The sequence below is a fragment of the Bos taurus genome, chromosome 13, assembly GCF_002263795.3.
Source record: "Bos taurus isolate L1 Dominette 01449 registration number 42190680 breed Hereford chromosome 13, ARS-UCD2.0, whole genome shotgun sequence".
NCBI lineage: Eukaryota > Metazoa > Chordata > Mammalia > Artiodactyla > Bovidae > Bos > Bos taurus.
The window spans coordinates 38,007,019-38,033,881 of NC_037340.1; the positions used below are offsets into that span (position 1 = coordinate 38,007,019).

At 51.6% G+C, this 26,863-nt stretch overlaps 1 protein-coding gene across 4 annotated transcripts in view; it reads right to left on the reverse strand.

The window, feature by feature from the left end:
- The window catches only part of RRBP1 (ribosome binding protein 1), a 48,206-nt gene extending 22,709 nt beyond the window's left edge, over positions 1-25,497 (reverse strand). For 2 of the 4 annotated variants that reach the window (XM_025001030.2, XM_025001026.2), the window contains exons 1-2: positions 25,286-25,497; positions 2,005-4,393 (exon numbers count right to left, since the gene is read on the reverse strand). In XM_025001030.2, the coding sequence (XP_024856798.1) occupies positions 2,005-4,372 (2,368 nt within the window). In that variant the 5' untranslated portion in view covers positions 4,373-4,393; positions 25,286-25,497. Of the gene's footprint in view, positions 1-2,004; positions 4,394-17,413; positions 17,587-18,801; positions 18,910-25,285 lie in introns of those variants that run through there. The other 2 variants (XM_025001027.2, XM_025001029.2) reach the window with 2 other exon arrangements.
- Between the last annotated feature and the right edge of the window lie 1,366 nt (positions 25,498-26,863).

Genomic DNA, 26,863 nt, shown 5'->3' on the forward strand with positions numbered 1-26,863 from the left:
AGTTAAAAACGCACCTGCCTTCTGATGAAGCAGCAACACATCTAGGACCTGATGCTATGGAGACCCTCACCTGGTGGGACACGGACGTCACTGAGGCAGTTAATTTTAGCAGCAACAGAAGGGCTCACTGCTTCAGAGCATTTAAATACATTACATTATGCTCAGGCCATGGACGACAACACAGTCTATTCAGGACCATCCTTCTTCCTGACCTGCTGGCCTCGGGCCAGCACCCTATTGTCATTCCAACAGTTTGAGAAAGTGTTCACATATCAGTCAGAACCAGCCTTCCAACAGTCACTTAAAAATCTATTCAGTATTCTTACTTATTTTTCCCTCAAGAGGCGACTTTCAAGCCCATTGAAATTTTGGCAGGAAGAATAATAAACTACTAAGTAACCAGGGAGTGATAATCATTCTATCATGTATAATCTTTCTTGTCCTGAACCGCAGTATTTTTTCCTGTTCAAACTTCCTCTTATCCTACACCTCAGGTGAGCGGCTTTGTGGGTTCACACAGGTCAAAAGTTAGGTCTTCCTCCCAACAACGCTTTTTGTTACCTGCCAATTCTGCCTTCCTTTCTAATGTGAAGTTTCTGTTTCATACCTTATTTCAAATGTCCACGGCCTTACAGGGTCATGATGATCCCAGGAAGCTCTGATACAGGAGAAGCCAGAGAACAGACCAGCTCTCACCTACATCTCTGCCGTCTGCCTCCAGGGCCCTTGGCCCCGGGTCAGGTACAGCATTGCCTTGAAGACAGGGAAGTGTGCTCCCTCCACCCGTGGGGCCAGGGCCAAGGCTGAGTGGGTTTTTAAAGGGCCTGAGAGGTTGTCATGACCTGTGGGGCAAACGTAGGCTGGTCCCTGAACCTCACACAGAGCACAGTGTGGTCTGAGAGAATGTTCCCCCAGCAGAAAAGCGGATACAGCTTCAGAAAAAGACAAGAGAGGGGAGACAGCTACAAACAGAGGGCTTGCCTAACTTGGCAGAGACCCCAACATTTCAGGCCCCTAAGATGCCTCACCAAGACAAATGCAATTAATCTTCCGAGTTGACTAATGGCTAATCTAAGAAAGAAAGAAATCTAGCAAGAGAAAAAGAGAGAAAGGGGACGGAGGGAGCAAGGAAACACTGGACTACTCTATCAAGTGAGGGGTGGACATGAAACAGGAACTCACAGGTCGAGTTTCTACAGTGATCTGCTCTGAAAAGGTAATGGGAAATCCATGTTCTATGCATTATCTAACAACATGTGTATCTGATACATAATATCTATTTTAATGTTCTATAATGCTCCCTCCCACAACTGGGATGGGAGGTAGCAAAGAGGGAAACCTGGAAGGCAGGGGGTGTGGACACCACTGCTTCTTAGGAATAGCATCCTGCTGTCATTCACTCAATAAACATGGAGAAAAGAACAAAGCTATGCTAAAGCACCGCGGGAGGCAAGAATGCAGAACAGGCTGACAGAACGCTGCCAGACTTTCAAGAGAGACTGCAAGACACAGAACTGTTCTCGTTCTTGACAGTGTGGTAGAGGGAATCGTCACCTCTTCCGAACTCACACCTTTCCCCACTGGACTTCCTCTTGTTGACTCAGCCTCAGTCTCACAACTTGCTCTAGGCAACAGGACCCTGGTTTGAGAAGTGCCTTTTTACAGCTCTGCCACAACCATGAGAAGGTCCTCTGCCCTCGAGAGTCACTGATGCCTTGGCCTGGGCCCCAGAATGAACACGTGGAAGTTGACCCACAAGTCAACCTGTGGCAGGAGCCAAACTAGTTAGAGGTAACACAGACCAGTCAACTTCCACCCAAATCAACAGAAACATGAGCAAGAATGAATGACTGATGCTGCAGGGCCCTCAGTTCGGGGATGTTTGTTATGCAGCCTTGTTGTGGCAATAGCTGACTGATACAGATGGCTTCCCCACAGGGAATCTACAAGCCACTTAGAGACAGCTCGTCTCTCCACATTAATAAAGAAACCAAAGCTACTTACCAGGCTCACCCTTCTTCTTTGACCCAGACTTCTTCTTTGCAGGAGCCTCTTGCTTTGGTGCTTCCTGGCTCTGGACCATGTCTGCATTTTTGCCCTGGGTAGGAGCTGACTCTGCCTTTTTACCCTGATTGGCAGATGCATCCACCTTCTTGCCCTGGTTGGGGGACCCTTCTGACTTTTTGCCTTGGTTTGAAGTTCCCTCTGCCTTTTTCCCTTGATTTGGGGTCCCATCTGCTTTTTTCCCCTGGTTCGCAATACCCTCCACCTTTGTGCCCTGATTAGCAACTGAATCTGCCTTTTTGCCCTGATTCTGGCCTGCCTCCACTTTTCTGCCCTGGTTCTGGGCCCCCTCTGCCTTCTTGCCCTGGTTCTGGGCTCCCTCTGCCTTCTTGCCCTGGTTCTGGGCCCCCTCTGCCTTCTTGCCCTGATTGGGGGTCCCTTCTGCCTTCCTACCCTGGTTCTGGGCCCCCTCTGCCTTCTTGCCCTGGTTGGGGGTCCCGTCTGCTTTTTTACTCTGGTTTTGAACCACTTCTACCATTTTGCCCTGGTCCAGGGTACTCTGCTCTTTTCTGCCCTGATTCTGGTTCCCCTCTGCCTTTTTCCCCTGATTCTGGTTCCCCTCTGCTTTTTTGCCCTGGTTCTGGGCCCCCTCTGCTTTCTTGCCTTGGTTCTGGGCCCCCTCTGCCTTTCTGCCCTGGTTCTGGGCCCCCTCTGATTTCTTCCCTTGGTTCTGGCCCCCCTCTGCCTTTTTGCCCTGGTTGGGGGTTCCCTCTGATTTCTTTCCCTGGTTCTGGTTCCCCTCTGCCTTCTTGCCCTGGTTCTGGGCCCCCTCTACCTTCTTGCCCTGGTTCTGGGCCCCCTCTGCCTTCTTGCCCTGGTTGGGGGTTCCTTCTGCCTTCTTGCCTTGGTTCTGGGCCCCCTCTGATTTCTTGCCTTGGTTCTGGGCCCCTTCTGCCTTCTTGCCCTGATTTTGGGCCCCCTCTGCCTTCTTGCCTTGGTTCTGGGCCCCCTCTGCCTTCTTGCCTTGGTTCTGGGCCCCCTCTGCCTTCTTGCCTTGATTCTGGGCCCCCTCTGTCTTCTTGCCTTGGTTCTGGGCCCCCTCTACCTTCTTGCTCTGGTTGGGGGTCCCCTCTGATTTCTTGCCTTGGTTCTGGGCCCCCTCTGATTTCTTACCTTGGTTCTGGGCCCCCTCTGCCTTCTTGCCTTGGTTCTGGGCCCCCTCTCCCTTCTTGCCTTGGTTCTGGGCCCCCTCTGATTTCTTGCCCTGGTTCTGGGCCCCTTCTGCCTTCTTGCCCTGGTTCTGGGCACCCTCTACCTTCTTGCCCTGGTTCTGGGCCCCTTCTGCCTTCTTGCCCTGGTTCTGGGCACCCTCTACCTTCTTGCCCTGGTTCTGGGCCCCCTCTGCCTTCTTGCCTTGGTTCTGGGCCCCCTCTGATTTCTTGCCTTGGTTCTGGGCCCCCTCTGATTTCTTGCCTTGGTTCTGGGCGCCCTCTGCTTTCTTGCCTTGGTTCTGGGCCCCCTCTGCCTTCTTGCCTTGGTTCTGGGCCCCCTCTGCCTTCTTGCCTTGGTTCTGGGCGCCCTCTGCTTTTTTGCCTTGGTTCTGGGCGCCCTCTGCTTTCTTGCCTTGGTTCTGGGCGCCCTCTCCCTTCTTGCCTTGGTTCTGGGCCCCCTCTCCCTTCTTGCCTTGGTTCTGGGCACCCTCTCCCTTCTTGCCTTGGTTCTGGGCCCCCTCTCCCTTCTTGCCTTGGTTCTGGGCCCCCTCTCCCTTCTTGCCCTGTGTAGAGCTAGTAGCAGGGGCACTACCTTTGGCGCCCACTGGGGACACCACCACCATAGGCACCTCCTTGGGAGCAGCTTCCAAGATGGCAGCCTTTGAGGCAAGAACCTGGATGGAATTCACTACAGAGCTGACTGCTGGTTCCACCTTTGCCACTTTTTTCTCCTTCTTCTTTTTGTCCTTTGGGGAAGAAGCCAGCTTCTCTTGAGGCATGGCTGATACTGTGGCTACAGGGGCAGTGACCACAGGGGACTGGACTGAGGTTGGAGCCACCGCCACTGCAGGTGCCCACACTGGGTCCTTGGGGAGGATGGTCACTCCAGGGGTGGGCTCATGGTCAGGTATCTTCCCGTTGGGCTTCTCCTCCTTTTTCTTGGTCTTTCCTTTCTTCTCCACTGTCTTCTCCTTCTTCTTCTTCTCCACTTTCTGGTGGTTGGTCTTCGCCATTTCCTTGCGCTGGTTGGCCAGAGCTTCTTCATACGACGTCTCCTTCATGGAGAAGGTTGACACGAGGAAGATGCCGATGGCAGAAACAACCATGAATCCACCAAAGACCACAACCCCCAAGGTCTGAGTGTCGTAAATATCCATCCTGGCTGGTTTTCCTTTCACCTGCCAAATACATACACGGCAGTTACTTTCTGTAGAAACCGAGGCATTTGACAGTCACCGTCCCCACTCGCAGCACCTAACATATGGTTCCACTAATCCTTCAGACTGATAAAATCAAAGAAGAAACAAACCAGGCAATCTCTGCTGTCACCTGTTCTCCCTGCCCCCTCAGAAGTGAGCAACTTTTACACAAGCTGGGACACATGAAGCCATGGAGAGATGGCAGCAGGCAGCTCCATGACCAGGGCATGTGGCGCCCATGCAACTCAGGAGCCGTGACCCCAGGTCAAGATGTTCTCCACCACAGGGTCAAAGATGCACATGAACACAAGCACGGCCAGTGTTAGGTAACTGGAAGTGGTAAGGACTGTGTCAGAGTGCCAACTACATCAGGAGCAGGAGTCACCCGGTCACAGGTGATGACTGTAGAAACGTGAGCACTAGGTTGATGTATCTTTTGCCTTCTCATATCAGGACAGATTTTTCCCCTCCTCAACTCAAGTTGACTGATATTAAGAATACCATGTGAGTCAAATCAAACACAGCTGCTGGCTCTCGCTCACAGCATCCAGGCCAGCGGGTCTCATGAGCGCTCTTTCTCTGCTGCCCCCTTTTCCCCAGGCCTGATAAACACAAGTACCCACCCAGGGGCAGAGATGAGAACCTGCACATTACAATCCCAAAGGTGATCAACATGTGGTGAGGAAAATCGGAGCCTGTGAATCCGCACATTAGGAAACAGGAAATATCAGACCTCAGGTCTGAATTCCACATCCAGAGGCTGCAAAGAGGGAGGGGGACAGCGTCACCAGGTCCACTCCTCACCTTGGGGAGAGGACCCTTTGTCTGATGACACACTCCCAACCACGAGTATGAACTACCCTTCTCGCTGGCTGGGGACCAAAGTCCACAAGGTTGGAGGTGGCCAGGTCCACACCCAACAGCTGTCAGCCGGGCTATACCTGACTTCAGCGAGGAACTCCAAGGGGTCCGTTTCTTGGATACACTCAACGTTTACCAACTAATTTTGCTGCTGGTATCATAGTTCCAGTGCCCTGACCTGGGGTCAGACCTGACCTGCTGACCCAGGAGGACCAGCAGTGCAGTAGCTATGGGAACGCGTGTGTGAGAGGCTGGGGGAGGGCAGGGGCAAAGGAGGAGAGCTAAGCGGTTCCCCAAATCTCTGGAGCTGGGATAGGCCAGGCCCAGGCTTCTCAGTGGCTTAAAATGAGATTTCTCTTCCTGTGCGAGTGGGGGCTTCTAAACAGCCATGGAATCCAAATTTTGACATTAGCGGGTTTGAGAGGAGGGACTGAGCTCAGCATCCTATTCTAAGGAAAATCACTCTCATTGTAGGAAAAACGTATGACTTTGCTGTCTTTCTACGAAACCCCTGCAGGAGGAGGGTGGACTATGTATGCCCTGCTCTCCAGGGCAGCACCTTCCTCAGGGGCAGCTGGACACTTACCTCTCCCAGATTGTTGCCGGGGGCTGCAGCTCTGGGTCAAACTCCACATCCTCGTCCACAAGCCCGAGGGGGCTCATGGAGCCTCCAGGTCTTGGGGCAGCGAGTTCTGACCTCTGGCCGTGGGTGCCACACACACAGAGGTCAGGAGCCTCCGGGACCACACTCACAGCTGAGTGCAAAAAGCCTGGAGGGAGGGGCCCAGGAGGTGGGAGGGTGGGGACAAGAAGCTGGAAGGTTCCACCATCCCCTTCTAATCCCTGCTGTTCGGTGGGCGTCCACAACTGAAATGCTGGGTCCTCACAAGGACCCCTCAGAACTCTGCCAACATGGACATGCTTCAGGTATGAGGCAATAGCATAATCATGACATCCATCCTATTCAGGTGACAAAAATCCTCCGACCTACTGTGCAGCACAGGAAACTCTACCCAATATCCAGGAAAAGAACCCGAGAAAGAGTGGATACAAAACCCCTCTGCAACACTCTTCTCCAGAGGCAGCACCTGGCCAGGGGCCCGGGTCATGCGGCTGCGGGTCTGCAAGCCCTGGGTCCCCAACGTGCCCTGGCAGGCAGGTCCCATGGAGGCCCTGGGCCCCCAGCCCCCAGGACAGGCATTGCCCTGCCCCATCTCAGCTCCCCCACCACTGCCACCCCCAATTTCATCCCCTTTCTAGCACCATGGATTCTGCAGCCGAGTGGTTTGGGCAGAAAAGCCATGGATGAAAAGCTGGCTTTGGCTCTCAAGTTAGGCAAACACAGGATACAAGATATTCTCTGTCGGGGGCAGAGTGGAGAGAAGCCAGCTGCGAGAGTATTTCCCTCTGCATGGGCAGACGGACATCTGAGGCCATCACTTCCTACGCTTCCAAATACACTCAAGGTCAGTCTTCGAGGTTAGCCTGCCAGGTGCTCCACACACAGTCAAAGGACCCTGGCAGAAACCTCCCACAAGGTTTTCCACTAGACTGTGCTGTGTGCCGTTGCATCCCGAGTGGGCTGACCACAGAGAATCTGTGCTGTCGATCCCAGAAACTTCTACGAAATGTACACGTTTATTTACAACGGCTGATCTGCTTAGTGTGTGAAGCAGAAGGCCAGCCAGCACAGGGAGCAGACGGCCGGCCCGAGGCTCAGGAACCACTCCCAGGCTCCATGGCTGAAACCCTGGGCCCACCTTGGAGGTGCTGAGGGCATGGCTTTCTTCCGCTCCTGGGAGTAAGGACTGGGGAACAGAGGTTGTGTGGACACCCCAAGCATGGACTACTGTTGCTGATTCACTCAGTCTGACCAGGCTAGTGCAGTTTAGCGAGGTCAGTCCAATCTGGCAACAGGGATTTGGGGTGGTTCTGCAAAAGGACTCTCAACAGCACTCCTGGGGCTGGGTCGTGTCACCACCCAGCTGTGCCATGGGGGGCCATGTGTGGGCACTCCGAGAAACTATAGCAGGGGGTGGGGAGGGGGGTGTCAAAGAGACCCAGCCCCATTTCCTGGGTGTAAGGTGACTTACCAGGAAGGCACAAAACTAAAACAGAATGACAACAGAATAGGGACATTAGCAGATATGACTGCATCATCAAGTATCTCAAATATACAGAAGATTAAGAAAAATACTCTGAACGTCCATTTATCCACCACCCAGGTTTAGCAAATCCAAACGTTTCCCCCATTTACTTTAGATAAACATTCAGTGTCTCATCTTTCCTTCCACAGAGGACCAACACCCAACGTACTCCCAAGCTCACCCATGGGTGCCCACCGGTCAAGCCCAGGACCACCCTGGCAAGGGCTGCATGGGACCAGCCCTGCGAGTGTCACTGGGCAACATTTTATCCTCCAGAACACACCATTGGCCCAGGGTGGGCACTGTGCCACCAGATGCTGCCAACTGCTCCCTGGGGCAACACGAGGCCCCATCCTCCCCTCACCCTCTAGACATGTCCCCGCCAGATGCCAGTGATGCTGGGCCTCCCACGGAGATGAGCATTTCACACTTCTCCTGTGATGTAGCCTGCTCACATGCTTGGCCTGTCTTCTGAAGGGCTGCCTTTTTCTTTGATTTATAGGTGTCCTTTACATAGCTTGGATATGAACCATTTGTTGTTTTCAATGTATCCAAGTCTGTGGAACTGACTCCTTGGGAAACACCCTGATGCTAGGAAAGACTGAGGGCAAGAAGAGACAGCGGTGGTAACAGAGGATGAGATGGTTGGACGGCATAACTGACTCAACAGACATGAGTTTGAGCAAACTCCAGGAGATGGTGAAGGACAGGGAAGCCTGGTGTGCTGCCGTCCATGGCGTTGTGCAAAGAGCTGACGTAACTTAGCAACTGAATAACAAGTCTTTGGTTTCATTTTCAACCATCTTGTTTTCACAGTGTTTTCTTGTATCACAGCTATTGCCTCAGAGTCTGGGGCTGCCCAGGTGGCACTAGTGGTAAAGAACCCACCTGCCAATGCAGGAGATGTAAGAGACGCAGGTTCAATTCCTGGGTCGGGAAGATCCCCTGGAGGAGGGCATGGCAACCCACTCCAGTATTCTTGCCTGGAGAATCCCATGGACAGGGGAGCCTGGTAGGCTACAGTCCATGGGGTTGCAAAGAGTTGGACACAACTGAGCGACTTAGCACACCAGCCACAGAGTCAAAGATAATCTGTTTCCTTTTTCTTTTAAGGAAAAAACTTTTGCTCTCCTTTCAATCTAAATAATCACTCAGTCGTGTAAAGAGGCAATGCACTCCCAGGGGCCAAAACTTGAAAGGCACAAAACAGCTGATACAGAGTGAAAACCTCCCTACACCCCTGCCTCAGCCACCCAGGTCCCAGCCACTGGGAGAGAAGCCCTTTACTGTTTTATTTTCTGCCACACACTTCAGAAAGCTTTTCGTAGTTTGGTTTAATCACCTGGGATTTACTCTGGCATATGACAGGAAACAGTGTCAGCTTCTCTCATGGCTTAAATTACCTGGCACCCCTTCTGAACTGGTCCACTCTCCTCCCTTCTCCTCCTTGCACAGTTGCCTCTGTGCCACCAGGTCTGATGGACTTACACTCTGTCCCACCTGCATACTTATCTGTGCCCAGCATCAATACCACATTTTGGCCCACACATCCCCTCCAAATCCCAATTCCATCGGGATTTTTGAAACAGACTGAATTTACAGATGAAGGTGGGGACAGCTGACTGTACACCATGGGAACTGTCACTGAACAGAGCGTGTAGCACTCCACTTATTTAAATATCCTTTTATATTATACTTGCAAAGAGCTTTAATGATCTCTATAGAAAGTCTTACACGTCTTTTTTGTTTTTAAGGTTATTGCTATTTTTAAGTGTACAAGAAAAAGATACCTTTTTCTATTTCTAGCTACAGGCATCCAGCAAAGTTATTCATATTTGCATGTGTGTTGTTTACCCAGATATTACGCTAAACTTTCCTCAAATACAGGAGTTTATGGATTCTCTTCAAGAAAAAAAAAAATCACCTATGAAAAAAGACAGCCGTTTCTTGCTTTCTAAGCCATATCATCGCATCTCTTTTTCTCATGTCCCTGAGCCCGGCAAGAACTCTGAGCAGGCTTGCTGGTCTTGTCGCTGAGTCTCCATTTCTGATGTGTCACTATTCGATGCTGTGTTGGTAGAAAACTTTTTATGAGTATCAGGTTAAGCTGTCTTATATTCCTAGTTACCTTTCCTTTTTAATAACTGGGCATTAAGTTTGAACAAGTGCTTTTTCTTTATCACTCGATATTTTCTCTAATCTGAAATGGGTTGAACTAAAATAACATACATTCTAGTGTTAACTCACAGATGGTTCTGAGTGTGTAGACACTTCTTGATGGTGAGTCTTTTCCTTCATAATCCCTCACTAGATTTGGTCTGTTGACATTTTTCTGGGGGATTCGGGGGGGTGAGCTCTCATGTGAGGGGAGGCAGAATCGTCCTCAGACTGTGCTTCCACAGTCTTGGCAGCAAGGTCGCCTCAGTCTCATAAGCTGAGGATCACCCCTTTCCCTCTGTTCTTTGCAGATTCAGAAGAAATGGCCTGTAAAACCGTCAGAGTCTGGTTTTTCGCGATCTGTTCCTGGAGGGGGAGGAGTGGGTATAGAGCTGCTTTTTTAAAAAATTGAAATATAGGTGCTGTATAAGATTATATAAGTTACAGATGTACATCATAGTGACTCACAATTTTTAAAGGTTTTTTAAGTATAAAGCTGCTCCATCCATAGTTATTATAAAAGATTGGTTATGCTCCCCATGTTGTACAATATACTTTTAGGGCTTGTTTTATTTCATTTTATTTTTGTAGCTTATTTTATACCTCTTAATCCCTTTTCCCTGTCCAGCCCCTCCCCCTTCCCATCCCCCCACTGGTAAACACTAATTTATTTCCTATTATCTGTGAATCTGCTTCTTTTTTGTTATATTCACTAGATCATTGTATTTTTTAGATTCCACATATAAGTGATAGCACGTGGTATTTTTCTTTCTGTCTGACTCATCTCACTTCACACAATACCCTCTAGGTCCAGCACCCTCTAGGTCCACCCATGTTGTGGCAAATGGCAAAATTTCATTCTTTTTCTAATGGCTGAGTAGTATTCCATCAGTATTTCACTATATATAATATACGCATCTGACATCTTCTTTATCCATTCACATGTCTGTGGACATGCATGTTGTTTCCCCTCTAGACTATTGTAAATACTGTTGCTAGGAACACTGGGGTGCATGTGTCTTTTTGAACTAGTGCTTTTGTTTTCCTTCTGATACATACCCAGGAGCAGAACTTCTGGGTCATATGGTTGTTCTATTTTTAGTTTTTTGAGGAACCTCTATACTCTTCTTTTCCACAGTGGCTGCACCAATTGACATCCCCACCAACTGTGTATGAAGGTTCCCTTTGGTAGAGAGCTGACTTTAACTGCTATTTCAATTTCAGTGATGATTCCAGGACCCGTTTATGGGTTTGTGATTCAGTCTACATAATTAATTTTCATCACTCCTTCTTCTAACTTTCATTGGTTCCTTCTGTTCTTTCTAACTGCTTGACATGAACATTTATAAACTTTCAGGGCTTTTTTTCTTTTTTCTTGTAGGAAACATTTAAGGTAATAAGTTTTCCTGTAAAGTACTACTGTAGCTTCATCCTCCAAGCTACAATGCACTATTTTCATCGGTGCTCAGTTTGAAGTATCTTCCAGTTCCCAAAAGACCTCTGACTCACCAAGTGGCAGCGTTAACTTAACATTCCTAACATTCTTAACATTTCTAACATGTGAGGGCTTTGAATTACCATCAACAATCCTAATTCAACTGCACTGTCCATCAGAGGATCCATTCTGTGTGATACAGGTCGAAGCTTTTACACTTGTAACCATGATCCAGGAAGATAACTTGACCCAGGACACATACATGCACCCTCTTATATGCACAATATGTATGAAAGTGAAAGTGAAGTTGCTCAGTCGTGTTCGACTCTTTGTGACCCCATGGACTGTAGCCTGCTAGGTTCCTCTGTCTATGAGATTCTCCAGGCAAAAATACTGGAGTGCGTTGCCACTTCCTTCTCCAACAGTACGTATGTTGCTGCTGCTGCTGCTGCTAAGTCGCTTCAGTCGTGTCTGACTCTGTGCGACCCCAGAGACGGCAGCCCACCAGGCTCCCCCGTCCCTGGGATTCTCCAGGCAAGAACACTGGAGTGGGTTGCCCTTGCCTTCTCCAATGCATGAAAGTGAAAAGTGAAGTCGCTCAGTCGTGTCCGACTCTTAGCGACCCCATGGACTGCAGCCCACCAGGCTCCTCCGCCCATGGGATTTTCCAGGCGAGAGTACTGGAGTGGGGTGCCATTGCCTTCTCCAACAGTATGTATATGAACATATAAATAATAAGACTTTCATGAAACAGTAACTCAATATTTGCATGTGTCATGCACTGGTATCTACTAAGCCATCAACATTTTTTTAAAGTTTTTCACAACAAATTAAATTGACTTTGAGGGTCATAACACGCTGGGCCTGCAGTCTGATAAAGCACTGGCTTGGATTATGGTGTTGGGGTGTTTTGCTAGATTGTGGTCAGCTTTTACGAACATGTCCTATGGCAAAGACTGCAGGCAGAAGGAGAAGGTGGTGGCAGAGGATGAGATGGCTGGATGGCATCACCGATTCAATGGATGTGAACTTGGGCAAACTCCAGGAGATGGTGAGGGACAGGGAGGTCTGGCGTGCTGCAGTCCATGAGGCTGCAAAGAGTCGGACTGAGAGTGACTGAACAACCACAATGTACCCTGTGGACTGAAGGCCGCATGTTCCAGTGTATAACCTTCTGTAGAACCCCATTCATTTTCTGTCAATTTAATCTAACAGCTATTGAGAGCTTTAAGAATCTCCCTCCATGAGCATGGATTTGTCAGTTTCTCCTGGGAATCTGTCAATCTGTGCTTTATTGGGAGGGCATCTTATTAGAATATAAAATCACCCTGCACACGTGAGGGGCTGCAGTCAGCGTCTCCTCCAGAACCGGGCGCCCTGCTGCCCACCCGCACCACTTCTCTGGCCTCTCCGGCGTCCTGCCTGGTGGCTCGGGGTGTCTGCCCTGGTGGTGTCTGTGTCAGCAGGCACGGGAGCCACCGGTGACACTGTCGCCAGAACAGGTCGGGCCGCCGTGTCCTCCTGCAGACTCGGCTCCCCTGACCTGCCTTCGTCACACCATTTGCTTCAGAAAGCTGAGTCAGGGTTTGGATCGTTCCCCAAGGCCACAGGCCCATTTCTGACGCTGGCGTTAGTGTATCAGTACAGGGAGCTCTGAGGATCTCCGTGGCCATGTGCTGTGTCCATCACTTGAAGTCAGTCTTGTGTTTGTTCGTTTGGGGTCAAGGAAGGTTTTGTCTTGAACAAAACTTATGAAGAAATGCACTGAAGGCGGAGCTCTCCTAGGCATGTTCACCCCTGTGCCCACTGTGGCTGTGACTCAGAGTGCAGAGCCACAGTCCTGAGCATTTGCCTTATTTTAAGTGTATGATGAAGACCCTTCTTCAGTCATTAAAGAATGTGTCTTTAATACGAAAAAAAAAAAAAACAAAAAAACTCAGAACTGTGACATCTTCCTAATAAAGTGTCTACTATTTTATCCTCTATTATAAAGTGATCCTCTTTATCCCTAATGATTTTTTTTCACTTCATTGTCTGATTATTTTAAAAGTTACATCAATTTCTGGGGAGGGTTAATATTGGCCTAGAATCATTTTCTGTTCTTCACTTCCAACCTTTCTGGGGTCATGTTTTAAGTGGAACTCTTAAAAATAGCATATAGCTGGATTTTATATTAAGACGAGCATGGCAATTTGTCTTTGTAACTGGTAGGTCCAGTTCATCAACATCTACTGTGATTTGCTGTGTATTTGGACTCATTTACACCTTCATCTTGTTATTCTTGTCTACAGTACTTTTTCTTTGCTTATTCCTCACTTATTTTCTTATTTTGCATTCCACTAGACATCTTGTCCTCTGCATTTGAAAGTTACACTCTTCTGCTTTTGTGTGTGTCTATGTGCAAGTGCTCTTTTAAAAAATTGTGATTAATAAAAAAAAAATGTGATTAAAATGCCTTTTCCCCTTACATTCTCTTAACACACACACCTGACAGCAGACACTTCCCAGCAAAGGGAGCGCCACAGAAGGCTTGGGTCTGGGGCCTCCATGAAGGGGGGTTCCTTTCCCCCCAAGCTGCTTCTCCCTCACACACACCTGGACCACCTGCAGGTACTCTGCAGTTCCAGACACTCATGCTTCTATTTCCCAAATGGTCCCCTGTCTGTCTGCTAGTCACTGCTTCCTGTGTCGCAGGCCTCCTGCATCTCTGAATCTCCCCAAAGCACATCCTTGACCACCTGGTTCATCAAGAATCTCCTCTTAGCAACATTCTCAGTTCTTGCAGCCCTGAAAGGATTTCTTTCCTTCACTGTCATTCACCATGAATGGTTAGCTGAGTACAGAATTCCATGCTGAGAGTTACTTACTCTCACCGCTTTGAAGATACTGTTTTATTTCTCTGGCTTTTTTTTTTTTTTGGTGGGGGGGAGGGGCGGACGTGCTTAGTATTAAAAGGCATGTTGTCAATTTATCATTTATAAGACCTTTTAAAAAAAAAGATCTCATTACTTTTAAGATCCATCTTTTGGGTTCTGAGGATTCAACAAAACCTTTAGGTATGTAGTTATTTTTAATCATCTAATTCAGGCTCACCATGCCTTCTCACGTTTCATGGGTTCTGGGAAGCAATGCTCCTGCTTTTCTTCAGTAACTCCTAACTGCACCTCAACCTCTGCCACCACTCAGGAGAGATCCTCGGACTTGTGTTCCACTTCACCGATTGTCTCTTCAGCTGAATCTAACCAGCTCTGTAATCAATCAGTCCTTTGAGGTTCTTTTTTTTTTTTTTTCCCCAAGTTTGCCTTGTTTTTTCCCTGGTGCTATTTTTTCCCCATTATTGGTTTTCAGTACTTTTATACCTCTTAATAGTGTCTCTGGGGGGATTTTATCAGTGGTAATCCTGTCTGGTCTGAATTTCAGGCTTGTCTCCAAAGAGCTATTTTATCTCTGCTTCAACAAGGCCTTAGGAGAAAGCAACAGTGAGGACAGAGTTTTAGCGGCAGCATCATCCCCAGCCAAACATTCCCAGCCTCTCCTGCCTCAGGACAAATCATCTTATCATCTCCATGCCACGCCCCACCCCAACCAGCAGCCCTTTTAGCGCAGGTTTTACACGGGAATATGGAGGAGATTCCGTTCCCCCAATACAGCTCCCACCTGGACGTAAAAGCCAAAGACCCAAGACCCAGACTCTGGATGATGACACCAGCTTACACCACAGGGCCAGCTTGCCTCCGTGTCCCTGCCACTTACCCCCTCCCAGGGGGCTTATGGCCTCTGGCAATCTCTTTTACTACCCTGCAAGCCCAGCTATACTTTTTAGAGAATGCTTATTTGGGCTTCTCCTGTGGCTCAGCCGGTAAAGAATCCATCTGCAAAGTGGGAGACCTGGGTTCCATCCTTGGGTTGGGAAGATCCCCTGGAGAAGGGAAAGGCTACCCACATCAGTATTCTGGTCTGGAGAATTCCAAGGACTGCACAGTCCATGGGGTCGCAAAGAGTCAGACACAGCTGAGCAACTTTCACTTTTGGAGAAGGAAATGGCAACACACTCCAGTACTCCTGCCTGGAAAACATGGACGGAGGAGCCTGGTAGGCTACAGTCAATGGGATCACAAAGAGCCGTACACGACTGAGCAACTTCACTTCCCTTATTAACTCCATCTAACATGAAATCTTCAGATCACCTCATCTTAAATTTTAAGGGCAACCTCTAATTCTTTTTTTTTTTTTTAAACCCAGAAAAACTAAGAGAAAAATCAGTAACTGAAAGATATATTCAGAAATAATCTATTTCATGTTCTAAGAGGATGGAAATAACTGACTTCCTATTTTCAAGAAACAATGCTATTCATTTTAAAGAAAGCTAAAACACCAAAAATAGAACTGCACTCTATTCCAAGCCTTGGCTTATTCATTGGCCATTTCAGATTCAATTTCTTTGCCTAAGGAAAAATAAATAAATAAATAAACCACTGACATGTTTTTGTGTTTCTCCAAAATAATAGTCTTTGGAAAACTTAGGTACATAAATAGATCTAAATCTTCTTGCCTCATCAGTGAAGACCATACCCCACAAGGTAGGAATCAGGAACCCCGACTCCTCAAGACACACACAGGCTATTCAGACATGCAGAGTTCTTTCTGCAGCGGACACGGGGCTCCCAGGGAGTGGGATCAATGGTTTCCCACTGCGTTCAGTCTAACCCCAGCACATCCATGCTCCTGAGCATCTCTGAATGCAGGTTCTGTTAGGGGAAGCACACTGACTGAAACCGCCCACCCTGGCCAGGCCCTTTAGTAACCATTCACACAAGTTGTTTTATGACAGGAGATCCTGGTAAGGAATATGGAACTAAGCCACCACCATCCAAAAGAGTTCGGGAAAGGTCAAAAGGAGACACTGCGTGTCCGTCCTCTTCCCAGAATCCCTCTCGCTAGCATCCATCTTGGCTGAGCGATGCGTGCGCCACCAGGAAAGACTCTGAATTAGAATGATTGGCCAAAGACCACTCGGAAAACTAATCCCATCACTATAAAACCCAAGACTGCGAGCCATGTAGCAGAGCAGTTCTCCTGGGTTACGTTACCCTACTGCTCTCCACCCGGGTGCCCTTTCCCAATAAAATCTCTTGCTTTGTCAGCACGTTGTCTCCTCAGACAATTCTTTTCCGAGTGTCAGACAAGAGCCGGCTTTTGGGGCCCTGAAGGGGGGGCCTCCCCCTTCCTACAACAGTTCCACTAAACATCGGTCAGGCGGGAACCATATCGCAACAGCACAGGTACCTTGGTCGGGGAAGAGAACACATGCCATGCAGTCTTACTGGGGAAAGGTATTTTTTTTTGGTTTTTCCATTTTTACACTATTGCACACATTGCCTCTCTTAAGTTTCCTTCTCTGTTGCTGGTGACACTGACAAGTAATTGATCTCTGGTGATTCTTGCCCACCCCTCCACTCCAGGCAACCTTGCCTGTTTCTACTAAGAGTATAGATTAAAAAATTTTTCGACACATGTAAGCATATTGCCTGTAGATCCTGTTCCTTTCTTTCCCATCTTTCTATCTTCAGCTTCACTTTTCTTGAGTGTTGGCACAGGGCAGGACTGCCAACACTGTGCATGAGAGGAGTGTCAGCAAGCACCCCATTCTTTCTCATCTCAAAGTGAAATACCTGGGTGTCTTGCTATTTAGTGTGATGCTCAGTATAGAGCTCCTGAAGGCACCCCTTTCATCAGGTTCTTGGTTGTCTTCTTAGCTGTGTTGTTAAATTACGTTTTCCTAGAAATTGACTTATGTTGCTAAAAGTTGCAAAATCATTGCCACGTTGGGATGAAAAAAGATGTCTAGTATGTACAGTGTGGTGCAGCCTCCTCCCCTGGATCCTCCAGGTTCTAATAAACACTTAGGACACTGGTAGACTCTTACTGAGCACAAGTTGTTCATGAAAACCACTCATCTTTTCAATGTCACCACATCTGTAGTGAAGTCCCATTTGACACTCAATATTATTTTCCCTTTCCATGACCAGTTTTGCTTGATACGTGTCACCCTGACTTATCTTTTTTAAAAATGAAACTCTGGCTTTGTTGATCTTCTCTGCGAGCTTCTCCCGCATTTACAGCAAGGGGCTTCCTTTCTGCTGGGACAGCATTTGCTCGTGGGCAGAAATGCCATGGATAGCGGAGCCTGGTGGGCTACAGTCCTGGGGGTTGCAAGAATCAGACACGACTTAGCAACTAAAACACCACCACTGGTAAAATCTGACCCTTCCACAAGGCTTTTGCAAAGGCTCATCTTTGATGAAGAACTCCGCAGCCAAGGACTGCCACCTCTAGGACAGGGTGAGGGTGGCGGGAGGCAGGGACCTGTCATCAGGAGAAGTGGTAACTCAGCCTCACCTGGTTCCTTTCTGCAGTCAGCCACTGTGGACTACAGTCCAGGCTCTACAACGCTGGCAGGGGTACAACAGAGGACCAGCGCTGGGGGGAAGAGTGCACACTGTCAGTCATCAAAGTCAGGGGCAAGACTACACTTTATAATGTAATTTATTATATATCGTAACAGAAGCCCCAAGTTGGAAACTACCTGAGTGCCCCTCCAGAGTGACACATGGAGAACACACAATACAGGGATGACCCACCACAGCCCCAGAGCACGGACGGACCTCACGTTCACATGCATCGTCAAGTGGAGACCCAAAGAGCAACACGCGTGTGAGTCCATTCCCCCTGAGTTCACCTGGGGGCGGAGGGACCCGCGAGCTAAAGGTCAGGAGGGCAGTGACCCTCCAGGAGGGGCAACAGCTGAGGGGCACCAGATGAACTGCTGGGGGATCACATTTCTTAGTCTGCTGGTTAAACACGGTGCTGCCCCATGGACCTTTATTAAGCTGTAGACACAGTGGTGCCTTTTGCGATATTTGTATTTTACTTTAGTACAGAGTTTTACTTTAGTAAGGACTTTCTGGTGGCTCAGACGGTAAAGCGTCTGCCTACAATGCGGGAGACCCAGGTTCAATCCCTGAGTCGGGAAGATCTCCTGGAGAAGGAAATGGCAACCCCACTCCAGTATTCTTGCCTGGAAAATCCCATGGACAGAGGAATCTGGTAGGCTACAGTCCACGGGGTCGCAAAGAGTAGGACATGACTGAGCGACTTCACTTTAGTAAAGAGTTAATGCATATAAATATACGTATGCCAATGTGGTAGGAAAATAAGTCCAGGTGGCTCTGGAAGGAGCATCTCTGATGCCTTGCGGGTCTGTACCGGCTCAGCCACTCCTATACCACTCAGGTTGCTCACGTGCTCTGACCATGCAGCTCCCATGAGAGGGGAAGTGGAGACCAAGGTCCTGCGGGCGGGTACTTCCTGCCTTAACTCCCCACAGCCCATACTGTCCCTGGTGGCTTCTGACACCAGACTGCTAAGGCCTGGGGCTTCCAACCTAAGAGGGAAGAGGTGGCTGGGTCTGGCCATGGCTACTGCCGGCCCGTCCACGCCCCAACGTGTTGCTGAGACTGCCGGTTCGGCATCGGTCACCCAGTCACTCTCCTGTACTGACCCCCTCCCCCGATCACTGTGGTTACTACAAAATTCCCCACAGGATTATCTTTCTTTCTTATGACTACAACTGGTCTAGAATTCCTGGGAAATGAAAACATACTCAACAGAAACAAAGTTACCTTTAATTCCTATGCAGGGTGAGTCTTAATTAAAAAGGAAATCGGTTTTGCTACAGTTGAGTTGAACCTTTTAACCACTGAATGAAAAGTGCCAGGAAAACTTACCACCTGGGCTGAGGGCCAGAACCTGATCTCTCACGGTTCTGCGTGAAATGAGTGGGCCAGTTCCTCCCATCAGAAGGGGTCGGAGTCTAGGATCAACTGTTTCTCTGCCTAAAAGCAAAGGCAGGAGGAGACGAGGGCTGTGGACTCAGCCTGGAAGGGGCTACGACCAGCCCGACCCCCTGCTCAAGCACCCCCCTCTCAGCTCCCATGCCCCTGCCCCGAGGACGCACGGTTGGGGAGGCAGGAGGTTAGCCTCATCAAGCCCTTGTGCTCCTCGGCCCCACAGAGTTTGTCTAAAAGGAGCGGGGATGGAATGTCAGTTAGCCTCCTGCCACTAAGGAACACTCCTGCTCACAAAACATAAAATCCACCTCTTTTCAGAGGCAGCACATTGTTCAAACCAAAAAGAGTGTTTTGGCTCCTAGTAAGGGTACGTCACCGATATGCTCGGCTGCCCCACGAGCCAGTCTAACTCCTCAGCTAGGTCGGGAGGTAAGGATGCTCATGGCGAATTCTCCTCCCGGAACGAGCAGAGGCACCTGGGAAGGGCCCGGTCCAGCGAGGCCCCGCATGGGTGACAGACAGCGGAGAACAGGTGGCACCGAGGCCAATCTAATGGCCTGCAGGGCAGGGTGCTGGGGGGACAGCAGATGCCCGAGCCCTCTGCTGAGGGTCACTCCAGAGCCCTGGGCTCTGCTGACCAGAGGACGGCCCACGTGCGGCAGCGTGGCCACGAGTAACCATCAGCTCCCAGCAGGAGCCAGGCTGGAGGGAACCCCACCGTCACTTGGCTTTGGAATTTTATGTTTCATGTTTATATTTGATGCTTAAGCAATCCAGGCTACTTGAGATGGAATTATAATGCACTCACAGAACTCACGCACTAGAAAATCACCTCTCCATTAGCCTGGCAGGACAGGCATCTACCATACGTTGCTGTTCTAGGCGCCAGGGCTGCCCGGGGAAACCGAGCAGACACGTCCCTGCACTGGGAGAGCTTATGCTCCAGGAACAGAAGTGACAAAGTCAGTCACACATGCGACACATCAGGTGGTGATTGTGCAGAGAAGTGGGACAGCCCCATGAGCCGACCTGAGGACAGTAGGTAGAGTGGCCACGTGGCCGTCTGGGAACCAGTTCCCCTGGGAGAACCACAGTGCATGCAAAGGCCCTGAGGCCAGAGCACGCCCAGGAAACAGAGGGCAGCGGTGTGACCAGAGCGGAGGGTGGGGCCGGCAGTGCGGCAGAGGAAAGGCGGGGCCTTGGAGGGTCTTAATGCAGGGTGGCTCGACCTGCCCTGGGAACAGACCAGAAGGCGAGGGTGAAGACAGAGCAGGAAGACCATCCAGAGCCCGTGAAATACACCAGGGGATGAGGGTTCGGCACCCAGCCAGCCTGGGGGGGACGGGGTGAGTGGACAGAGCTGGTAGGTTTGCCGGCATGAAGAATACACGTATGAGAAAGCACGGAGTGAAGGATAAACCAAGGTGTGTGGCCTGGAAGATGGAGCCACCTGGCCTAGTTCCATTTTACATGAGGAGGAAACTGAAGCCCCGGGAAGGCAAAGTCATGTCCAAGGTCATACCACTTACTCTGGGGATTAGAACCCTTCCCCCGCCACCCCAAGCTGCAGCTCGGGGGAGACCCTGGTGGACTACTCCGGTCACAGGCAGATGCCCTCCGGCTTCTCTGAGCTCTCAGAGGCGGGAGCAGACAGTGCCCCCAGGGACCCAAGCAAGGTATAGTGAGGGGTGGGGGCTGGGAAAAGAGCACAGGCCCTGCTCAGGGAGGCGACTGCAGTCCACGGCTGCCACCAAGAAACAGATCCCGTGGGCCCAAAAATCCCCATTGTCCCCAAGAAAGCTCCAAAATCTAGATTTTTAACAACAGCTTCTCCAATTTTAAAAGGTGGCTCAGTGGTTTAGCAACATGGGGCTGGACAAACCTCATGTGCTGGCCAAGTGCCCTCCATGCAGGTGTGGCCCCAGCCAGGAACCAGTCTCAAGTCAGCCCGAAACACACCTGGTTCACTCACACCTCAGCCAGGGTCAGGGCACGACATTAAAGCCCTGAGTCTAAGATGGTCTTTTATTCCAACTTTGAGGCCAGCCGATGATGTTCACGATCACAATAGCTAGGTGATCACTTCCAGCATGGTCTCTCCGACCAACACGAAGGCAGCTGCCAGTCACTCTGGGATCTCTGTTAACTGGATTGATGCTGCTCTACGTGCAGTACTGACATGAGGCCGCTTGCTCAGAAAAATTCTCTCCAAATACTAACCAACAATCCTTTCGAAGTTACATGGAATATAACAGAGCGCGGCCAATAGCCAGGGCACACCTGATGCCAGTCAAGCAGGCAAACACCAGGACACTGGACTAGGCAGGGTTCAGAGACCGGCTGCTATTGCAGCCTTGCTAAAATAATCCAACGTAGAAATTGCAAAACCTTCTTTATAAATTACAGTTGCTCTGAGTTGCTGAGCAGGTGGGAGAGACACATCACACAGGGCACTTAAAGGAAACAGGCCATGTGTGCCTGGCCTTTGGCCATGGGAGTCGGCCTGCCGGTCTCAGGAAACTCACCTGAACTTTTGAGTCTAAGGAAACAGCCTCCAAGGAAGTCCCCAGGTTAATTTTCGGTAATGTCAAATGGCCCTCTTGCCCAGGTTCTCTGACTTAGAATTAAATATTTACTTTCCCATATGCTTTCTGCACAATATCTATTTTCCATGTCTGTTACACTGGGTCATTTTGATGGTGCTGCTTTTAGGCAGGAATCTCTCCAGAGCAGGACCCTGCTTCCTGCTTCTTGCCCTGAACATGCAATTTGTAAGGTGCACCCGAGTCAGTCCAAAAGTACTTTCTAAGGTGACATCTCAGTAGGTGGACACGCATGAACTGCCATTAGTCAACTGTTCCTGACCTACAGAATGGGCACTTCACAGGGTTCAACGCAACACTGTCTCTAAATGATCAGGAAAAGCAGAGGCATAATGTTCAAGGGGGAGAAGGCATTGGCAACCCACTCCAGTACTCTTGCCTGGAAAATCCCATGGATGGAGGAGCCTGGTAGGCTGCAGTCCATGGGGTCGTGAAGAGTCAGACACAACTGAGCAACTTCACTTTAACTTTTCACTTTCATACATTGGAGAAGGAAATGGCAACCCACTCCAGTATTCTTGCCTGGAGAATCCCAAGGACAGAGGAGCCTGGTGTGCTGCCGTCTATGGGGTCGCACAGAGTCGGACACAATTAACGTGACTTAGCAGCAGCAGCAATGTTCAGGGAACACCAGCCACCTTCAGACCAGCACTGTTCAGGACTCCCTGTGGCAGGGGAACAGATTGAAATCTGCGCTGACCACCATGTGGCACTGGGCACTGAAATGTGGCTTTGTGACTAAGAAATGAACTTCCATTTTATTAAAGTTTAAATACTTCTGTGTGGCTACCCTACTGAACAGTTCTAGACAGGAGCTTTTGCAGACACGCGTGAGATTCACTTGTCTTCGGTATATGAAGGCCCGGCACACAGGAGATGGTGGAGAAAGATGTGAGATGAAAGCATGGTCTTCACACTCACTGCCATGCTTCACACTGACTCCCCACCTTCCTTCCACTGAAACTCTTCATTTTCAGATCGAGGTGCTCCCTTGGAGTGTGGAATTACAAGGCCTGTTGGTGAACATTCAGAAGGCTGTGCCCACATCACCCAGCAGCTGGGCAGCAGGAACTAGCCTAATGACTGCCTGACCTGCTGGGCCTCCATATTCTCACCCATTGGATGGACACCCGAGATGGAGATCAAAGTTGTGAATCTGTTTCTAAACGGTAAACCTTAAAAATCAAGTTGGGCTGAGCTTCAGTTGTCCAGTGAGACAGCTGGAAAAAATGTACCAGGTTGCTCGTCTGCCTCATTTCATCCACATTTACTCTGTTATGTTCAAAGCGTTAGTTGCTCAGTTGTGTCCGACTCTTTGTGACCCCATGGACTGTACAGACCAGCAGGCTCCTCTGTCCATGGGATTTTCCAGGCAAGAATACTGGACTGGGTTGCCATGTCCTCCCAGCTACTAAATAAACCAGTATTCCAATCAAATTGTTTGCATTCAACCACTTACAAGGAATTTGGTGCTGTATCATCACTATAGCCTATTGACCCTTTAGCAAAGAACATAATTGCTCAAATGTGACTCAGTGATTCAAGATTTATTTAAAACTCTCCCATCACCAAAAAATATTCATGCACCAAGATACCAATCTAATCCCTTACTCTCTGTAGAGACGTTCAAAGGCAGACTCCTAACTCTGAAAGGAAAAAGTTCTGTTACAGCATGGTACTTCCAGTTCTACACACAGGACACGGTTTCTAGTCCCAGAAACACTTTTCTCATCCCCCTCTCTGGTCCTCCCTCCAACCCAATCTCAACTGGCCCAGAAACCCTGCATGGCTCCACCATCTGCCTCCAGCTTTCCTCCTTCACTTAAATAGAGAGGGATGTGGCATGTTTAGGACCTCAGAATTGGAAGCTTCTTCCTGGAAGGAACACGAACTGGCTGTCTGTGGTGGGGCTGACCTCTGGAGAGCTCACAAAGGAATGGAGACGTCACCAGAGAGCAGCTCACTGCAGGGTCACCAGAACTTCCCAGTGTCAGGTTAAACGGAAGTCAAGATGACCCAGCACAGTGGACAGCATCAGGGGACGTGAGGTGCTCCCCAGCCACGTGGGTCGTGAGTAAAGCACACAGCTGCCCTTCTGGACAAAAGACCTGGACCAAAGACCTGAGTCTCTGGGGACATTCAACAGTCAAAAAGCTCCAATAAGCTCTCTGGCTGTCCCCAACTCCAGAAAATGCCCGGACAGTTTCAGCACACAAGGCAAAACCTGGGAGGTTCCCAAGAGCCTGCAAAGTTTCATTTCCTTGGTGCTTCCTAGGCTGATGACCTCTGACCTCCAGGAGTTATTGCCAAACTGCCTTCGTTTGCACAAGGTCCCCATATGTCCCAGCACCTACCAGGAGCCTGCCTGACCCCATTGTGAGTGGGTGGTTCTATCACCAGGCCACAGATAAGGAAATCCGAGTTCAGAGAAGTTGAGAACCCTGAGCAAAGGGTCTGTGGCGTGGCAGGGGGTGGGACCCAGATTCTGGGACGTGGCAAGGCTGCGTCTGCAGCGGGCTGGCTGGAGGCAAACCCAGACCCCACCTCCCTTCAGGCCTCTGAACACTCTAGAAACTCATGCATCAGTAACCTCTCACACCTGTGGCCCACTCCCACGAGTGCTGGGTCTCCACGGCTTCTCTCTTCAGCAGCCCCTCTTTCCGACGTGGACCCGCACCCCGGAGTTTAAACAGCCTGGCCGACTCTCCACAATGGGGGCTTGCGGAAGTCAACCCCTTGACCATGATACCACCCAAGCTACCGATTTTTATCTGCCATCTGGGGAGGGCTCCCCGAGGCTTCCCAGATGCTGCACTGGAAAGCGCGTACCCCAGCCCGCCCTCCCCAGCCCAGAGCGAGGCTGGGTGCCCCGGGCAAGAGCCAGACCGTGTGCCAGCGCCGGGCGGCCGCGCCAGGGATGCCGCTTCCTCCGGGCCTGGCACTGCCGGCCCATTCATCGTCCCCGGCCGGGCGCCCTCGCGCCGGGTCCTCGCGGCCAGCCAGGAAAACGGCGCTCCCCGGCCCCGCCGCCAGGGGGAGCAGGGAGTCGCTTGCCACCCCTCCGGGAAGTTGCCATCGCGGCCCGCCGGGCGTCTGGCCCTGGACGGTCCAGGTCCCCGCACGGCGGGCCACCCCACCTCCGCGGCCCCGGGCCCGCCCCGCCCCGTCGGTGCCGATCGGCCCCGCGGAGCCGGGGCCGCAGCCCGAAGTGGGCGCGCTCAGCCCCGGCCCCCATTCAATCCCGCCCCCTCTCCCCGCCGGCCTCCGCCGCCTTCCGCCACCACCGCCCCCCCCCAGCCCGGCCCGGACTCCAGCCCGGCAACGTCATCCGGCCGCTTCCCGAAGCTTAACCCCTTCCTCTGCCAGCTGCGCGCCGCCCCGCCCCGCCGCCAACTTTCTTCGCCCAACTTCGGAGCTCGCAGGCCGGCCCGACGGCCAGGCGGAGACGGAGAGAGGGAGGGAGCGGCGGCCACGTCGCGCCGCGGGGACGCGGCCGGACCCGCCGACGGCGAGGACGTGGGGTTCACATCGCGGGCGCGCTCGGCCGACGCCCCCCGGCATGGGGTTCGGGCCCGGCACACGCCCCCCCCCAACCCCGGGGCCCACCGGGACACCCCCACCTCGCCCAGGTCCGCGACCGCGGCGACGGCGGGCGGCACCACCGCCGGGGGAGGGGCCGCCAAGGAGACGTGTCACTCCCGGCGCGGCTCGGCCCGGCCCGGCCCGGCCCGGCCCCGGCGCCCCGACGGCCCAGCCCGCGCGCCGCCGCCGCCGCCGCCGCCGCCGCCGCTGTTGCAGGGCCCGGCCAAGTTTCTTACCTGCAGCCGGAGACGCGGGAGGGAGAGCAAGAGGGCAGGAGCCGCCGCCGCCGCCGCGGAAGCGGGAGAGAGAGGAGCCGGCCAAGCCTCCGCCGAGAAGCTGCCCCCTAAGCAGCTGCAGGCGCCTCGATCCCGACGCTGCCCGCCCCGTCCGCCGTCCGCTCCGGCCGCTCGCTGGCTGCGTGCGCGCGTGTGGAGTCGTGGCACTTTCTGCCTCGGAGCTGGCGAACGGCCCCCTCCGCAGGGATCGCCGCCTCCTGCCTTCCCCACCCGGGCCAGCCATTCATCGAGCCGCCTTTCTCCATTGGCTCGCACCCCGCCACTCCGCCGGCCGCTGGCCAGTCAGAGCGCCGGCGGCCGAGCCGCGGCGGCGCCCATTGGGCTGGGAGGCGGGCCTCCACCTCGGCCAATGGGAGAGGGGAGGCGCTGCGGGGGCGGGGTCGGGGTAGGGGGCGGGACGGGGGGCGGGGCCGCGTGGTGCGGCGCTCGGCCCCTGCGCTGGGCCGGGGCGGGGCGGGGCCGGGACGCTCGGCCACACGCAAGGGAGGGGGCCCCGGCCGGCCCCGCCCACTCCGGGCGCCTGCTTCGCGCGCCGGCGCCGACCCGGGCCAGGCTCTGGGCCGACGGGGCCGCGGAGGTTCGAATCCAGGCGGCGCTCCGCCCGCGCCCCTGGCCCGCTCCGGGCTGATGTGGCGGTGGGTGTCGCCCTGAGCAGATGGTTGCGCAACACGGGAACCGTAGGGAGAAATGCTTCGTCTAAAAACCAGCTAACTTACCCCCGCAGCAGCGCCCCCTCCGGGCGCTGGATGAGAGGACAAGTCCTGCCGGCGGTCAGTCCCGAGAGGGCTCGTCCCTGTGTTCATTGCAATCGGCCCCAGAAAGAATTTTCTCGAGTAAATGTTGGATTGAGGGCGGAAAGGGCGGAAAGTTCAGACGACGCGCAGAGGAATGGAGGGCGGGCCTCACTTGCACCCATTTTCAGGGTGGTTACATCGAGGCACAGTCCAGACCTCAACTGGCAGCAGGGCCGCAATTGCAGTTCTCTGTATGACTGCAAGGAGATCCAACCAGTCCATCCTAAAGGAAAGCAGTCCTGAATATTCGTTGGAAGGACTGATACTGAAGCTGAAACTCCAATCCTTGGCTATCTGATGCAAAGAACTGACTCATTAGAAAAGACCCTGATGCGGGGAAAGATTAAAGGCAGGAGGAGAAGGGGACGACAGAAGATGAGATGGTTGGATGGCATCACCGACTCGATGGACATGAGTTTGAGCAAACTCCAGGAGTTGGTGCTGAACAGGGAAGCCTGGCGTGCTGCAGTCCATGGGGTCGCAAAGAGTCGGACACGACTGAGCGACTGAACTGAACTTATGGCATTTACGCCGCGCTGTGGGGAGGAGAGAGGTCTGAGCCAAATAAACTCGCCCACTTCCCAGAAAACTGAGCAAACGGCTTCCTTTCGGGACTTCCTCCCTGACCCCCATCCTAGCCCCATATAAGCCAACACTCTCTCTTCATACCAAATTAATCTTTCAATTAAGATAATTTTAGGCCTGGTGTTTAACCATGATATCA